Source organism: Phodopus roborovskii, unplaced genomic scaffold (genome assembly GCF_943737965.1).
Source record: "Phodopus roborovskii unplaced genomic scaffold, PHOROB, whole genome shotgun sequence".
Lineage (NCBI taxonomy): Eukaryota > Metazoa > Chordata > Mammalia > Rodentia > Cricetidae > Phodopus > Phodopus roborovskii.
In genome coordinates, this window is record NW_026126563.1 from 15847468 (window position 1) to 15866648 (window position 19181).

The 19181-nt window shown below is 41.6% G+C and overlaps 1 protein-coding gene across 5 annotated transcripts in view; it reads right to left on the reverse strand.

Moving 5' to 3' along the window:
• Positions 1 to 19181, reverse strand: part of Ss18 (SS18 subunit of BAF chromatin remodeling complex) — a 52808-nt gene that overhangs the window by 22085 nt on the left and 11542 nt on the right. For all 5 annotated transcript variants that reach the window (XM_051202143.1, XM_051202142.1, XM_051202140.1 and 2 more), the window contains exons 3-5: positions 18693 to 18777; positions 6662 to 6815; positions 3171 to 3392 (exon numbers count right to left, since the gene is read on the reverse strand). In XM_051202143.1, coding sequence (XP_051058100.1) covers positions 3171 to 3392; positions 6662 to 6815; positions 18693 to 18777 — 461 coding nt within the window. The remainder of the gene's footprint in view (positions 1 to 3170; positions 3393 to 6661; positions 6816 to 18692; positions 18778 to 19181) is intronic.

Genomic DNA, 19181 nt, shown 5'->3' on the forward strand with positions numbered 1-19181 from the left:
AACTTTTGTATCAATTTAAACTTTTTCACAAACTATTAAAAAGCTAAAAGCAGTTTTTACGTATGAGGTCCCACTAGAAAGAGGACCTCACAAGAGAGACAAATAGGGACCCTACAGGGGAAACTGAGCTACAGTTCATGTGACTGGAAAGCAAGGAAACCAGCCAGAGGGGCTGGGCACAGGGCAGGTGGACAAGATGCCCAGTACTTTATATGCTTGTTTGTAAAATTAATTTCAATATTTTTTAAAGAATTAAAGGTCCAAAGGCATTCCACAATTCTACCACCCCGTCTTAATATCCTGCAAGGCTACATCAGCACCAGTGGTTAGCAGACTATTTCTCTACTTCTTAAGCAATTTGAAAGATAAAGATGAATACAGTATCTACACATTAGATGTATTTCATATGGACTAGTAAAATTATAATTTAAAAAATTGGGGAGTGCATTTTCCCCCATTAGTTTAACATTCAAAGTAGAGATGTGATGTGGGAGTGGGCAACAGAATTCTTGTACAATTTGCAAAGGGAGCTAGGGACCATGAGCTTAACAGCTAAGAATGAATGTATGGAGTCTGTCCTGCAGAGTGCAGAGGCCTCATTTAGAAACTACTGCTACTGGGGATGGTAGGGTAGGGTGAGATACAATACACTAGTTAACTGCCATTCAGTTCTCATGTTCTCTATCTCACACTCACTGACTTTAAAAACAAAACAAACAAAACAAAACAAAAAAAAACCTTCATTCCTTTCCTGGTCTCAAACCCAGGGTATTTCATGTATAAAATACTCATTCTACCAATGAGCTATATTCCTGGCCCCTAAACATAAGCTGGATCTCAGAATTTCACCAATATTTACTTTCCATGACTCAAAAAAAAATTAAAAAATAAAAAAAATTGGTAGCACATGACTATAATCCCAGAATCTAGAAGGCCAAGGAAGGAAGAGTTTAAGGCCAGCCTGGAGTACACAGCAAAATCCTATCTCAGAACAACTGAATAGGGTTGGGGCAGGCTCAGTGGTTAAGAACACTTGTTCTTGCAGAGGACATGGGTTTGGTACCCAGCATTGTACCCAGCATCCACTAGGTGGCTCACAGCCATCCACTAGCTCCAGCTCCAGCTCCAGGGGTGCCCTCTTCTGACCCCCCAAAGCACCAAGCACATAGTATAAATCTTAACAAAGCAACACCCAACCCCACCCCCCAGGTGGAAAACAACAGCAAGTACTTTTAAACATTTTCCTGGTGTTTCTTGACACAAGGATAAACACTATGGTGCTTGTTTAAGGATTTTTTTAAAGCCACTTTTAATGCAAAACCAAAACAGAAAAAGCAACCCTTATTAAATTTGAGACTTGGGAACAAAACAGTACAAAGGACTGGACCCAGGACTTTGGGTCCTATGAGACATTTTTAAGAGGTTAAAGTGTAAAAAAGTTCCTTTTCATTTTAAAAAATGTTCAAGCTTTCAAAAAAAATAAAAGGTATCTGGCAAAGTTTTTTATGTCTAAATAGGAAAAAAAAATGTAGCTTAGTTTTATAAAATCTAAAGAAAAAATTGTTTTATGATGAAACAACAAAACATTCTTAATGAAACTTTCATTTGCCAGACCAGCTTTTCATTCAAAAGATCCAGATAACTAACTTGAGCACATCTAATCAAAATTATAAAAAAAAAAGCCCAGACTATATTTTGAAATTACAATATTTCATCGTAAGTTATTTTTTGTTTTGTTTTGTTTGTTTTCCGAGACAGGGTTTCTCTGTATTGCTTTGGAGCCTGTCCTGGAACTTGCTCTGAAGATCAGGCTGGACTCGAACTCACAGAGATCCACCTGCCTCTGCTTCCCGAGGGTTGGGATTAAAAGCGTGCGCCACCAACACCTGGCTAGTCGTAAATAATTTTAACACAACCACTTCTTCCTTTAACTGAGTATCTCTGAGTGATCTAATTCTTTTCTATACTCAAGATCACAGTTCGCTACATTTGTACATGAAACAGCTTCAAGGTGGCAGTATGCCAAATGCTTTAATACAGCAATTAGCAGAACTGAGCACCACTTACTGGTTTCTAGTTATTATTCACGGGATAATTAAAAGAGAAACATGGTAACAATGTCACTGACGCTGGTAAGTATGCTAAGCAGCTAGCTAGGGCACAGAGGCACCCATACCTTCAGAAGGAGCGTCTCTGCCTCAAACACAAGATAGTCACCAGAAGTGCCCCCAGCACGTGAACAGGACCAGGCTGGTAACTTTTAAGATAGTGTGCTGGTGAAGGTAAATTGTATGCCACAGTATTCTAACACGAGACAAAATGTTGCCTTATCCAGTGACCAGCATTGTGCAGCAATTCAACAACATAGAACTCAAAATAAAATCTACATAAGCAAACAATCTTGAATAGGCAAATTGAGCATTTTAATTTCTAAACACAAATAAAAAGACTCAAGGCAACTTCAGCTCAATGTTGTTTTCTCATGAGCACAACTATGATACACTTCACACTTAAGACAGGGACTGTCTTAAATCTCCAAACAAACCAACATGGCTATCACACTCTATTCAAGACAAAGCGTTCAGTGCTGAGGTTCATGCTTGCAATCCCAGCAATCGAGAGGCTGAGGCAAATTGTGGCACGTTCAGGCCAGCCTGGCTACATAGTGGGAATTTATCTTGAAAAGCATCCCCTTCTCAACAGAATGTCTGTTGAGTCAGCCAGAGCCCCAGGGCAGTTGGTTCTATACAGTGTCCACTAGACATAATGGGAAAACATACCCACGAAACCTCAGTAATACAAGACTGGCATGTCACCACTAGCTAACATGCCAATACGCACAGAGGAAATCCCACAAGGTCCTACACCTAGATGAAGAACTAGAAGTGCTCAATGGCTGCAGGGGGGAGGGGGAGCAGAGGGAGGGAAGGAGGGAGGGACAAGCTCCCAAACATGTTATCCAACCCTAACTGGTTAGCCATATACACAAGGAATGCTAAATGGACTCAAGTTGTATATGCATGTGTGCATATATGTGCACTTGTGTGTGCACACACACACATATGCAGGCACGCAGGCACTCGCACAAATACACACAAATGGTAATAATTAAGAGAGCGATCATGAATTAGGAGGAGGAACATGAGGGAAGGAGCGATGGGCATCGTTACCTTGATTTGGCTGCATGTTCATGTTTGGTCTGGGACCATAGTTGCCCATTGGTTGCCCTTGACTCATTGTCATCTGGTTCTGCACAGGCATGCTCTGGGATGATGGCACAGAATGGTTGTAGCCTCCCATGGAGCCATGGCTACTTGAAGGCATATTCATGGAACTGTTTGTCATGTTGAGCTGATTGGGTCCAGGTCCCTGCATTGGCATATGGTTAGGTCCTTCGAGGAGAAATGGTCAGAATGGAAAAGGAGTTAAAGAGATGCACAGTATCAGTCTTTTTCCATTTCTATAGTAACAGCCTAGTCAACAGAGAGTAAGTGAAGTCTAAACGTGTATCTCTGACAAAGTACATGGTGATATTTCCCCCCATTCTCAGGGATGCTATTTTAGGGATAGGGATGAGGAAACTGATCTTGGAAAGCCAGGAACTATCTAGGAGGAAGGAAGGAAGACTAGCTCACTAGTACAGTGAGACTCAAGGCCCAACCAGGTGTGTGGTGCTAGCAGACCACAGGGAAATGTAGCACAAGGGTATGAAAACATTCCCCAGTACACAATGTAGCCAATGATAAACAACAATGGTAACATTTATACCCAGGGGCAACAGAAACAGGATTCAGCGAGGAGGGCATTTGGAAAAAACATCTAGTGGGATTAATACCTCATTCTTTCCACTAAAACTAATTTCATGTGTATAAAAATTTAAATACTGACGGAATACAATATGTAAAAGATAATTTCAAACATTAGAACTTTGAAAGTAATCTTGGAAAGGGAAGGCCATAAGTAGACTTAAAGAGCCGTAATAAATTTAACTATATATAAATTTAACTATATAAAAATAAATTTGAGTATAACAGAAAACTGAAGAAGAGGCTGGTGTCATGGCTCTGTTGATAAAGTGCTTACCATGCAGGCATGAGGACCTAGGTTTGGATCCCCGGAACACATGTAAAACAGAGAAACCGCCCCCCTGTAGTCACTGTGGCCTGCAGGCCAGCTAGCCTAGCCCAGGCAGTGAGGTCTAGGTTCAGCGGGACCTTTCTCAAGCACTGACCCAGCACATTAGGAAGAAACACTTTCACACATCCACTGCTGAAGGAATGCAAACCTAAGGTAAGTACCATTTTCATACAGAGCACTTTGCAATGACTAGCAAATTTTAAAATGTACTGGTTTTATGACAAAGAATATTGTGTAGCACAGACTGGCCTTAAATTCTCTATGCAGCAAAGGATGGATGGCCTAGAACGTTTGAACCTCCTGCCTCTACCTCTGAAGTGCTGGGATTGCAGGCATTAATGATACCCAGGTTGAAATGTATTTTACACCCATCATAAAATCGACTTGTAATCCAATCATTTTAAGATCTGGGAATTCTACACATAGAAAGTTTTGGAGTACCCATATGTATGGATGCAAAAACATATGAATGTGCATAGACATACAAAACACTGGAAACTTCATTTCCCTCATCAGGCAATGGCACACAGACTACACACATCCATAGCGAAGGGTGTGAGTGAGGCTGGAGAGACAGCTGCTCTTCCACAGGACTCCAGTTTGATTTCCCAGTGCCCACCACAGCCCACAACCGTCTGTAACTACAGTCCCAGGGGATCCTACACTCTCTACTGGCTTCCTCAGGTACCACCAGTATATGTGGTACAGATACACAGTGCAAGCAAAACATCTATACACTTAAAAAAAAAAAAAAGATGTGACGGGGATACCCACTGAAGAGAATGAGACAGCTGTCTGTACCCCGAGTGGAAAGTTTATGTGAAGGGTGTTTTCTCAGGGAGGGGGAGGAGACCGGAAATTACAGGAGCCCCTGTCCTTTCTCTCCACACCCACAACTAAGCACCTAAAGAAGCAAGGGTGCAGAAACATCTGTGCCTTTCGATTCTGGTTCCATAGGCATGTGAACTAACTTTTACTTTCTAGGCTTAACTAAAATAAAACAAGAGATTGTCGTTAACAAATTGTTAAAATCTGAAGAAGAAAAAGAAACCCCTCAGACTTAGAGATTATTTGACGAAGATCAAATGATAGAACTGGCCTTGAAATTTAGATTATATTAATGAACTATTAAAACTATGCTAGGGGCCGGGTATGGTGGCGCATGCCTTTTAATTCCAGCACTCGGGAGGCTGAGGCAGGTGGAACTCTGTGAGTTCAAGACCAGCCTTGTCTACAGAGCAAGTTCCAGGACAGCCCAGGTCTACACAGAGAAACCCTGTCTTGAAACAAACAAACAAAAAACTATGCTATAAAATTAAAAACAGATGGAAACAATATAAGCTATTGACCTTCCAATTTCTCTTCCACCAAACAGTAAACTTTCCTTGAAAACAGTAATGGATATTTAGTATTCTAGACAACCTCACTATTAGTTGACAATCTCTACTTATAAAAAGGTATTTATGGGTGTGTCTTAACGGGTAAAAGTACTGACTGCTGTGTAAGCCTCTTGACACAGTTCCACACTTGGAATCTTCTGCTCAGTCTCTCCTCTTTGTTTCTTTTACTAAGTCCGTCATCCTTGGACACCAGTGCAACCAACAACACAACCAGCCACATAAAGAGCCTATGCTGTGCATGTTAATCATCCGGCTTAATAATAAAAATGGTTCCCTTATTTTACTTTACTCTATTGCTAATTAAACAGTGCTCTTTTCGTTTTGGCTAATGAAAATAATCTTAGTCTTCAGAAAGTAAAAATATTCCCATATGAAAGGTGAAGCATGCTTTACCAAAACTTATGCTATAGACTATTTGTTATAAAAAACAAAACAGCTTAAGGTTTCTTTTTGGCAAAAGGTTAAGTAGATAAACACTCAAATAGCCTAAAAAGGTTACTATTGTACTGATTCTAAAGTTAAAATGGATAATGGGGATGGCTCAAAATGTAAGGGCACTTATATTTTCAGCTTTTAATATTGCTTCTACATCAATTTTCATATGAATGATACTCTACAAACGTATGTACTAATAAGAACCTAGATTTAGCTTCAGAATTATCTGCAAAGAAATACTAAATATACCAGCACTTCAGGGACAATTCTGTCCCTGTCCCCAGGTGTTCTTTTGCTGTGCTCCTGTGTCTGAGATCAATACATTTTTAGGTAAATAAACATCTTGGTACTTTTTCCATGAACAGATTTTAACTCTGAAGCTGTGGCACAATCCCTTTTCCCCCAAAAGCTCCTAAAGCTAACTGTACTGCATAGTTTCAGACAGACTAAATTTAGCCAGTTCTGTTTGTCAGAGGAATGCTGTGTGTCAGCTACATCAAAGCCCAAGGGCAGCCTGATAAACACTGAATACAGGTCACGTAGCTCTGTAGCTAACAAACTCGCAGAGAGCGTGGACTCGGGGGCTTTCAAAGCAGTTTTGTCATCAACAATCTAGTATCCCCTGAGCCCCCATGTCGTTTCAGTTGCTAAGCAACTCTGGTGTTAATGTCTTCGAGGAGAAAACTTACCAGGCATCTGGCCGTTCATCTGGTTCTGCATGTGTGGGGCAGGAGGGCCCCCACCCACCATTCCATCTGAAGGCATGTTGTGAGAGCGAGGAGGGGGCGGGGGGCCGCTCTGACTCATCCCTCCAGGACCCATAGGCATATTCTGTGTGGGCGGCTGAAAGAAGACAGCTTAGTCAAACATGAGACACAGCAGACTCGTGGATGAAAGACTCACATGGAAGGGCTGCTGTCTATGTTACCAAACTGGATAGAAACAAAACACCAAACGCATGTTAATGCCTTCTGATGCGTTTAGTGATAGACTTATTAATATCACATTTAATATCCCTCATAACTTCAAGTGCCTTGGAAAGTAAACTATAGTTAAAGTGTGTTCTAACTAATAATCTCAATGAAATGGAATTTCCTAATAAGCTAGACCCAGATTTTTCATTTATTGATGACCTCAAATATGTCCTTTCATTATGAACATCTCTGTTTATTAATGGTAGACTTTTACCTGCAAAGGAGCTAACAACAGAACAATATATAAAAAGAACAAGAAGTCTCAAAGAAGGATGCCTTTTACGCCTAGATGAGTTTCAATAGTGGAAGAGCACTTAACAGCTCAGCTTATTTCTGTGTCCATCACTGGTTGGGAACATTATTGATGGTCTGGACACAAGACAGTGGCCTCTAAAGGATGCCTTTGGCAAACTTCCTAATGAAATTTTAAAGAAAACTACTCACTAAATCTGAGTTCACAAAAGGAAATGAATCTCAATTTCTCCCTCCCCCTTCTCTACACACACACATACACACACACACACACACACACACACACACACACACACACACACACAGAGAAAGAGAGAGAGAGAGAGAGAGAGAGAGAGAGAGATGGTCTTCAACACCTGTCCCTCTTCTTTGATGGAAAAGGAAATGTTGGTTAGTTTTTCTCCAAAGTCTCATTCACGACCTGTGATTAGGAAGACATGTATACAGTCCTTACCCTCCACACACCTCCTCCTGCCTTTCCTTCCTCCTTCAGACCTTACCCTGATGCCCACTTCAGCAACTCCTCATATTTGTCACTCTAATTAGTTACTATGTAGCTTCCCAGATCTGAATATAGCAGCACTTGGCAGACATTGTAAATATTCATTGTTAATGAAAGACAAACAGTTGCAGAAATATTGGTTTGAGGCTGGCCTCAAACTCACAAAGATCTACTTGCCTCTGCTGCCTGAATGATGGGATTATGGATGCACCACCCCATCCCCACCCCGCCCAGTAGTATTGATCATTTCCATTAGCACCACTAGGGGGTTTAAAAAAAAAAAAAAAAAACACAACTTTTAATTTCTGTATTAGTAAATCCAGATCATTAATCTTTACTAAGAATTTTTAAATTTCATCTTCAGGTTTTTGTCTAACTTGTATCTTTACACACTTAATAATTTAGTTGTTTTTAAAAAAATTTAATTATATATATCATATCCAAATCTGATTAAGTCTTTGTAATTCAATATATTACCTCGTGGCTCGTGGCTCGTGGCTCACACCTCGTGGCTCACTATTATTATCACAAGGTATAACAAACACACATTCTTGATAAGTAATTAAGTACTGGGAAACAGAAGGAAGCTGGAAGAGGAACTGGAGGCTATCCCTCCAGAAAGAGCGTCAAATGCAAGACCACACCATGCCCTCAGCCTTCTCTAGTGCACTGTGCACAGGAAGAGCCCCGGCAATAGTTCTTTGGGATGTTTGACAAGCAGAAAAAGAAAGCCTACGTGTAAGACATCAAGAGAAGACCCACAGGGAGGGAGTGAAGCGGATGCTGGGAGTCCACGACGGTTGGAGTGTGGGCCACCAAGTCAGGGGGCCTTCATGGAGGGAGGACAGAGCAGGCTCTTCCCAGACCGAAGTCAAACACAAAGACTGGCCTTCACGAGGCTAGCTCGAGCCTTGCTAAACTTAAGGTATGCCTTGGAAGAAAATAACATGGAAGTGTATTGCTGTACCTGTTCAGCCACAAACCTGACATTCTGTTAAAAATCACAGGGCATTATAAAAACAGGAGTAAACGTTCAACACCAGCAGGATGGCTGCGACAATATCAAAGTAAAAACTAGGCGGGAAACGGCGAGTGCTGGGGGGGAAAGAAACTCTCACTCATGCTGGTGGGAATGTATTAAAAAAAAAACAAAACCAAAAACGTGCAGGCACCATGGAAATGCCACTTCTCAAGTCAGCACTGGATCTAGCAATTCCAACTCTTGTACATATTCTAGAGTTGAAAACTCACATTCATGCAAAACTTGCAGATAAAACATTCACCAAGGCATCCCTCAGAAGAATCCAGGTGAAATTAATGTACTGTCTGCCAGCACGGAATGCATAATGAAAACATGGGAGGTCCTCACAGTGGAGTGATATTTGGTTACACATTACAGTAGCGATGAAAGAGGCTACATAAAAGACTCCCAGTTACAAATGCCTGGGACAGGCAGACCACATGGACATTAAGAAGGGGGAACTGAGATTTAGTGGCATCAGATATGATTTTTTCTTTTTTTTAGGATTTCTCTCTTTTAATGTATAGGTGTTTTGCCTATATGTATATATGTGTACCACATGTTTACCTGGTGCCAGAGACCAGAACAGAGCATTGGATCCACAGGAACTGGAGTTACAGATGCTGTGGGAACTGAACCCAGGTCCTTCCACAACAGCTCTGGTGTTCAACCACTGAGCCAGCTCTCCAGCTGCGCATATGAAGTTTTGTGTTTTTGATTTTGAAGTGACACAATGGTAAAGGTCACTGCACTGTGTGCTTTACAATAGCTAACATAGTCATTGTTATCATTGTTATATACGAATTACATTTCAATCCAGAAGGGTAAATAAATGAAAGAATACTAGTAACAATAAAGCTTTAAATTATGATTTTTTTTTTTTTTTTTTTTGTTATGTGTGTGTTGGGGATGGGGGCATTGTCAGAATGCAATTTGAGGGAGTTGGCTCTCTCCTTTCATTTTGTGGGTCCTGGGGATCAATTTTACATTGTCAGGCTTCACAGCAAGCACCTCTACAGACTAACTAACCACAATAACAAAACATGTAAAAACATTCAAATTTGGGGATTGTTGAAAACTTAAAAATAACCATGCTTGGTATTAGCAAGAATGGGAGTAAAAAAATAAAACCCAGGAAAATGGAGTTTCTATAGAGTCCTAGGAATCTAATAAGGGAGCCAGGTGTAAATCCCTGAACTAGAAATAAAATCACAGGAATTAAGAAAGCAATAGTTAGAAACAGCAACAGGACTGAGAAGTAATGTATAGAAATACAGAGATGTAAAAGAGAAAATGCAAACAAACCAAAGAAAGAGTGGACAAAGGCCAGGGTCAGAGCTGGGTCGGGGCCTATCTAGCAGCCACAAGCCTGAGCTTGAGGGCTCCATACCGAAAACAGAGTATGAAAGTGCATACAATTGCCTATCTGAAGCTACAGAACCCAGAGAAAACACAGCAGGAGAATTCTGGCTAAGGATTAGCTTTCCAAAACTAATAACCGACTCCTTTAAAGCACTAAGAACACATACAGAAGGTAACACATCAGCCTGTACTCTATGCTAAGATTATATCCTCTTCGGCTGGAGGATACAATAAAAAAATTCCTTAAGGTGAGCAAAAGCTAGAACGTGTTACAAGAAAGAGGTGCACTAAAAACTAACCAAGGTCTGAAGACCTGGCTAAACAGTACAGACCTGAGTCTGTTCCAAACACTCTGTAAACTCCAGCTCCAGGGGATCCTACATATTCTGTGGTCTCTGGAGCAAGATAGACATATAGTGCAAAGACATGCCGGCAAACTCTCATATATGAAAAGAAATTAAATAAATTTTTTAAAAAACCAAGTAACTATATAAGAACATGAGTTCGGAAGAATATGGAGGAATGAATCAATAACTATACAATTAACATAAATCACCATTAACGATGGCATAGAGAGGGCTGGGAATCGCTCAGTATTAAGCACAAAGGGATAGATAGCTCATCAGGACCAGAGAGAAAAAGAGGATGCTCTCCAGGATGACCCATACACTCCACTGGCAGCGGGGGGGGGGGGGGTGCACTTCTTATCACAGCTTCAAAGACCTGAGAAGCAACCTGAGAGAACTAACAAGAGAGGAAGCCTCTGGGAAAGAGTCAGACTCTCAACATACTTTCTCTAGGAATTCACAAAAAGCCAAAATCAAAACAGCTGAAACCAGGAGGCCAGCAGAACTAACTTACAAATCACTAACAAAATCATATGATTCAAGGAAGCAACCACATGAAACCAGAAATAAATTTTAGTTGAATGATAATTAAAAAAGCAACATCAATCTGTGGCGGGCCAGCATAGGGTGCACACATGGAATTCTACCCTTTGACAAGGAGAAAGTGGGGAGCATCAAGGCTGAGACACCCTGAGCCACAAAGCAAGATCCTGGTTCAAAGGGGAAGGACAAAGGAGCGTGAGAAATGCTGTTGAGAGCAAGGGAGGACGTGCCATCTTCATTCAATGCATAAAGGTAATGGATTTCCCTAGTGTGAACCTACGGATGCCATGCAACACATCTCAAAACCATAGCTCACTTTTCCAAACTCATTTTAACATGTACAAGTACATGCAAAGGTTTAGAATCACCATGGCAATCTTAAGAACAATTATTAGCAAATATGAAGGCTTTAACTATAAGGTACAATAATAAAAACATGTGGTTGATGCAAGGATAGATACAGAGACCAAGAAAATAGAGAACTCACACTAAGAAAAAAAAACTAACATTAAAGTGGTCCAGGAACACTTTCCAATAAATGGCTCCAAATCAACAGAGTATGATAGATCATAGATAAACTTTTCCTCTTGCCCTACCAGAAACAGAACCTAGGGCCCCATGCATCCAACTAACTGCTGGATAAACTTTAAGAAAATATAGGCAAATCTTCATAACGTTGATAAAGGAAAATGAACATTTACATCAGAACTACTCATCCAAGTTCAATTCTCAAAGTAGAAGGTATGTGAAAGAGACAGATAACAGAGATGTACTTTGAGTTTGAGGCTCAGTTTTTATTTAAAAAAAAAACTCCTACAATCAATTATAAAAGGTTCAAGGAATTAAAAACTACCCAAGTAAGGATACTGGAAACTCTGGGGATGGCAGCCTTGTCTGACAGGAACAACAAGCACATGGCCTTACGGAAGCTCATCTAAGCCCATCAAGGGATGGGTCTACTGTGTGTGAGTCATATGTCAAAGATTACTTTATTTGCTACCTTTCCTGGCAAGAGAATTATTGGACACCCACTGTCTACTGGCAACATCCCAGATACTTATCCATCTCTAAATCCAATTCTAATTTTCCATGTCTGTCACCGCTCACTGTCTATAACTCCACTAAGCAGTAGGACAAGGACGGGCAAGGGCCAAAATTACATTGTTTGCTAATTATCGGCACCTCCAATCATCCAGTAAAGTTGATAAATACTTGAGAAGTGATCGTGAACTCTAAACTAGGGTCCTTTCACTGAATGTCTGTTTCCCCCAGTGCTGGGAATCTACCTGATCTAAGCCAGGATCCTGTCCATGCCCACACTGTTTCTTCACCTCTTCTGCAAGTCCCCAGGGTGTGACTCCCTGATGATCTCCCGCGCTCAAGCCAACTGACCCCACGTCTCAGTGAAAGCTTCTGCCCCGACAACAGTGGAGCCACCTCAACACACCTCTCTTCCTCTCCCCAGTGGCAGGGACTACACTCGAAGCACATGCTCTTGTAGTGATACATTGTTTGTGATCTAACAAATAAAGCTTGCCTGAAGATCAGAGTGCAGAGTTAAACCACTAGTTAGCCACACACCTAAACTAGTAGTAGTCAGCCACAGAGGACAGGCAGTGGCAGACACACCTTTAATCCTAACGCTCGGGACACAGAAGCAAATGGATCTCTGTGAGTTCAAGGCCACCCTGAGCTACATGAATCAATCAGTTTAAAATTGGAACAGAGCTCTTTGATCCCAGCACTTGGGATAACACGCCTTTAATTCCAGCACTACAGAGGAATGTAAGGAAGCTCAGAGCAGTGGAGGCTGAGGATTCCTGGAGACAGGATCGCCTTTTCGGTCTGGGGTACAAGTAAGAGCTAGTGGCTGGCTGCTTTGCTTTTCTGCTCTTCAGCTTGAACCCTAATATCTGTGTCTGGCTTTTTATTATCCATGCTACATCCTCTGGCCTCTGCTTTAAACCTGAGATGTGACCACATCTACCGCTTCCTGGACCACCATACTAGTGCAGCTACAACCATCTCTGGTCTAACAGTGGCCCTCTGATTCCCTTCAATCCACCCTATTCTGCATCATACTCTGCATAGGATCTTGTTACAATAGAACAACTTCTTAAAAGCCTCCAAGGGCTTTAATTTTCACCGTAGAAGCCCAAGTCCTCAGAGTAGTTCACAAAACAACCTTCTGTTGGCATGCTTCCTCCCTTACTTATTATATGCTGTCCAAAAGCCTGTTGCATCCCAGCCACTCCTCAATGAGCGCAGCCTCCTTCCCCCTTGCATATCTTCCCAGGAACCCCAATACATGTTTCCTGCTCTTTGTCTTCCCTCTGCACAGCTTACCATCTTTCACCCTACACATCTTTTACTACACCTGCCTTGCCTGATGGAAGACAGAACCCAAGACCGTGGGGGTTTGTTCACTGACACTTCAAAAGTACTAATTACTACAGCCTGACACACTGTAAGCAATATACAGTATAAATTAATAAGCTCAAAATTTCAGTTTGCCATAAAACTATCAATCAGTGATCAAGCTATGTTCAATATCTCTTTAGAATATAAATACATCACAACAAAATCTTTAGCTTCCTCGTCTATAGTGTGATTGGCACTAAGAACGCCTCCCACAAGGAGGCGCTAACATGACACAGAAACCTCAGAGTCAAACTAGCAACAAGAGCCACTTTGTGACATGTGCCCACAACCTGCCTACAGCTGATAAAAGCCACACCATAGACAGGAACCTCGCCGTGCACTGAGCCAGTCCGAGTTTAGTCTCTCATGGTACCTTCTATATACACACACACCAAGGAAGGTCTCTCATACTCACTCATTCTCACAAGAAACATCAGGATCCTCAGAAGCAATACTGAATTTCTGCAGGTGTTAGATGTCATCAATTAATTTTCATAACTAAATCATCCTAACTCCACAACTAGAAAGCTAGAAGAAACAAAAAATAAAAACAAACAAACAAAAACCTCAATACTAACTACAATAACTGACTGGGTGACCTTCCATAGTATGCTCCCACCTGTATCTGCAAGATGACCATCCTCCAAACTTCCTGGGGGCTCGACACTTACTCTATTAACTGGACTCTCCCCAGTTTTAGTAGGAGGCTCCCAGTCAACTCAATCTTTCTCATTCATGAGAGCAAGTATTTCCTATGTAACAAACTGAATACCACACTTCCCCCCAGTTCTGACAACCCAAGTGTATCCAACTCCAACATTCTAATCACTGAAGAGTCATTCCCAACCCATTTAATTGCAATGGTGTCTACTCTTGTAAGCCAGATTGTCCTGGACCCTGTGACTGTCCTAAGTAAGACTCCCAAGTGTTGGGATTATAGACATCACACGGCTTAATTTTACATAAGAAAAGCAAATAAGGGGGGGATTCCTCTTTTCAGGAGAATTTTCTAGAACATGCTTCAAAACAAAACAGTGTGGCTGAGGTCTGAGGACACGCTTATGGGAAAAACATGCTTTAGCACATTTAAAGCTCTAGGCCTGACCCCTGAGAACACAGAAAATTAAATTGTACCTGTTGTAAGCATTGTAGCTCAGATGAAAAAGTATCCTGGCAGTCTAGCCAAAGAATACCACAGTCACACCACACAACAAATCTCATACAAGAGATTTACTGAGAGGGAAAAAAACCAGGAGAGTGACTGACTCTGCTCAGGCTGAGAAACAGCAGGACACTGAACAGAAGGCAGAGTTTATATGGAGTTTCTTGAGGGCGGGGTGGAACTTTTCAGGGTGCAGTTTTCCAGGGTGGGCTTGGTCCAGCTGTGAGGGCACTGAGTGTTCTATGCGTAGAACCTGGCAGCTGGAGGTCCTCAGCAGAGACCTGGCCACTGCTGTGCCTGGAGGGTTTACACCTGGAGGTAAGCTGGCTGCCACCCATCTACATCCCCCTGCCCTATAGCACTTAGGTTACCTGTGGGTGCTGGGACCCAAAGTCAAATCATCATGTATGGTAGTCTGAATGAAAGCTCGTACATTTGAATATTTGTTCCAGCTGGCAAACTGTTTGGGAGGTGTGGCCTTATTAGAAGAGCTGTGTCATGGGGGTAGGGGTGGGGTTTGAACCCTGCAATTCCCAGCTAGCTCCTTCTTGAGAGGTTCTAGCAGGGGAGCGCAGCTTCTCGTATACCCTTGACCCTCCTCTATTCAGGGAAGGTCATCCTCTTTGACCACACTCGCAGCTATGGGAGGGACACACATGGAGCTGCGAGAGAGGAAGGGGACACCCGCCTAGCCAGCCTGATCAGCCAAATCAACGGGTGACAGATGTCGCAGCCAGATCGCCCTCACATCCGCTAGCTCTTTCTCTAAGTTCTCAGCTACTACTCCAGCACCATGCCTGCTTCTGCCTCCCCGCCATGATGACCCTGGACCAACCTCTACAACTGTAAGCCCCAGTAAACTCTTCTAGAAGTTGCCTTGTTGATGGCATTTTACCACAGCAATAGGACAGTGACTAAGATACCATGCCTGCACAGCAAGCTTTCTTTCCCACTGGGCCCACTTCTCCAGGTCCAAGTACTTAAGGATATATACGACTTCATTGGCAAAAGCTAGAATCCAACTCATGGCCTTGTGAATATCAGACCATTAAATGTTCAACCAACATTAAGGAAATGAAAGACGGTACATGTGGCAGTTAATCCTGAATGCCAATTTGACAGCTTGAGTGGAGCCCGGGAGAACGTAGAGCACACTTCTGGGTGTCTCTGGAGCTCTGAAACCACCACATCACGAAGTTTCTGACCAATCAACTTGAAGCCACTGTTAGACTAATTCTGAGTAGACTGTGGGAAGCAGTGAAACGGGAATGTGGGGACTAGTTGGAAGATGTGGTCACTGTGCCTTTGAAGGTCTACATTGGCCCAGTCCCTTCTAACTGTTCTTGCTTCCCGGCTGCCAAGAGGCGAATGGCTCTCTTCTGTGACCTTGCTCCGTGATGTCTCCATCTTCCTGGAAAAGCAGTGGAGCCAGCTGACCAGAAACTCCTATCTCTGGAAACGTATTGCCAAGTAAATCTTTAATTCCTAAGCTGCTTGCTCAGGTACAGTGCCACAGCAACATAACTGCACACTCACCACTCTGTTATTTTTATATCTCTATCAGTTCGCTTACATTACAAAAGCTTATAAGCTTATACACTTATAAACATGGGCAAAAATAAGGAAATCTAAAAGCTTAACATTTCTTGAAACTTAATAAAACAGACCTATATAAACATGCTTGACATTAAAACCAGAGCAGCACTGTTTATACATTATTATTTATTATTGTATAAACCAACCCTATTCAAGGGTAGAATTCTACTACTCAGCTGCATCTGTTCTTAGCTCATCCCCAATACTTGCTCCTATTTGTTGGTTTGGGTGATAGAAACAATGCTTCAGCACCCAGCTTTATACAAATGCTTTTGTGTCCTTGTATAAACACTATCAGGTTATAGGGCTGGGATGACGGCTGGGTCGGTACAGTGCTTATCACCCAAACATGAAGACTGACTCCAGATTGTGTGCACCCATGGAAGGGCTGGGAGAAGATGAGAGGTGGAAAACACACCCAGATCCCTGGAGCTTACTGGTCCCGCCAGCCTACCCAGACCAGCGAGGAACAGGTTATAGATAAGACACCCTGTCACAAAAAAGACCAGAGAACGACTGAGAAAAATAATGAAAGCCAACCTCCGTCCTCCACACAGCCCACACATGTGAACACACCTACACACATACGAACATGCACACAATGCACACACATACAATGTTTAAAAAGTAAATTATTTATTTTCCAATACCTAGGTTATATGAGAATTTTGATTTTTTTAGCATAATTTATTTGTATATTGTCTTAGCCAAGAGGCTAAGATTCAAGATCCACCACCCTTCCATGCAGATGGCAGATGCAGTTAGAGCAAAGCTAAGTAAGAAACAAAGACAGGCAGACAGAGGGGCTCAGACAGCAGCACAAGCCCGGGACATAACTCCATCACTGAGAATAGGGCTGTCCTCTGATCGTCACAGTGCTGTGGCGCACTGTGCATGCACACCCCCACCCCGAATCAAGTGCCCAGCACTATGCACTTCAGGTGAGAGCCGGAAACTTAACTCAAATACTAAAGGAATTAGTATAAACACCTAGATTTGGAAGACTCGATTTTATAAGGTGTCAACTCTTCCCAAAGTGACTTAAAGTCCAGGTAATAATGAAAATCCCAACAGGCTTAGGCTGGACAATAACCTGCCATGTTGACATTTGAGTTGTATGGACATTTGAAGGGTTAACTGTAGCCGGGGCACTCTTAAGGAGAGAAGGAAGAACAGCTATATTATCAGGTATGACAAGATCATGGAATTTATTTAGAAAAACCAACACAACAGAGGTCCAACACAGATCCATGACACAGGTGGTCAAACAAACCAGATTTTTAAAAAATCATTTTCCAAAGATGCTAAGACAAAGAACTAGTTGTTTGGACTCAAACAGAAGCAAGCCAATTCCCACATTGTCGGCAGAAATCAACTCAAGGGTAATGAATATAAATATCCATACAAATTACTTCACGTTCAAAACTAAACGTATCAGATAACCCCAACAGAATGTAGCTTAAGGTCAAGGATCTTATTGTTTTTATATAATTCACTATAAAGCAATTGACTGCAAACTTATAGATAAGAAGTGATACTAACAAAATCTAAATTGGGAAAAAACAGTTTCTGAGGGTGAGTGAGCATGTTGGTGCATGCATTTAGGCAGCAGAGGCAGGTGGATTTTTGTGAGTTTAAGGCCAGCCTTGTCTACATAGCAAATTTTCGGCCAGTCAGCACTAAACAGTGAGACCTTGTCACAATAAAATAAAATAACTGAAATAATTTATGGGAGTAGAAACTCCACCTATATCTCAAATTCTTAAAACCATTTTTTCTGGTTCGGTCTGCTAAAAATGCTCAATAACCATGAAAATCTTGTAGTAAGTCCTGTTCCAAGCATTCAAATTGGTCTCCGAGTACTAATCCCCAAGTAAATGAAGACGAAGTGAAAGGAAACGCCTTGAAAACAACCAATTCCATTCCTTGGGCACAAAAGATAACTCGTGTGACATCTGAAAGTACCACACCGCCCTGACACCATCGAGAGGAGCTCCACAGTACCCAGAATAACATCAAACCCAGCTCTGAGCCTACCTAATTCTTAGACGCAAGGACATGTTAGAAAACTGGGAGACAGAATTCAGAGTATGATAACATCTGCACAACATGTGGCTCAGTTTCCCCAACACATAAATGAAGATATTCAAGGATAAACCGTCAGGACATTCTAAGGTGCTGAGAGACTGGTTAACTTTGTTGTGAAGGATAGCAGTCCTGATAACTAAAGATTCATATGCAAGTGTTTAATATTGAAATGATGTGAAATACCCCAGACTCATTAGCAATCTACTTAGTAATTAAAAACAAAACAAGTAGGTAAGTGGACAGGTGAATGGACACAACTTCCCAGAGTAGGGAGTGTTTTAGGTGAATTAAAATATCCAAATAAGATGAGTGAAAACAGTAGGGAATGTAGGGAGTATAGAATAGACTCATGTTCTCAAGGGTATTCAGGATTTGCGACACAAAATTCAAAATCACCAAAACAAACTGTCAAATCACACAGCTTCAAACATTGACTCTTTCAAGGCACTTACTGCTGGCAGGAGGGACTGCATATTCTGATTAGAATCTGCTATTGTAGCAAGGTATACCAGGTTCGTATGCAACATCTGCTGATACCTATTGAAACAAAAAAAAAAAAAAAAAATACAATATTAGAAAAAAATCTTCCTATCTGTTAAATACAAGCAGCATTATAACTATTTTTAGAGCTTAATGAAAGATGTGTTATCTGAACTCATTAGCACTTCAACCTTTCCTATTTCCTCTGCAAAGTAATTCCAAATGACACATAATACACATTAAGGTAATGGGGAACAGAGTAATCTCACCATGAGCTAGAGACGATCCAGTTACGGTCTACGGGCACATACCTCATTTAATATGTAAACCAGTACTATGAGGTAGCAGCTCTTACTCTCTCCTTACCACTGAGGAATCATGGTCTAGATAGAGACCTCTGAGTTGCATGATTCCAAGACTAGTCAAAAGAATAACTGACATCCAGCATCAGACATACAGTG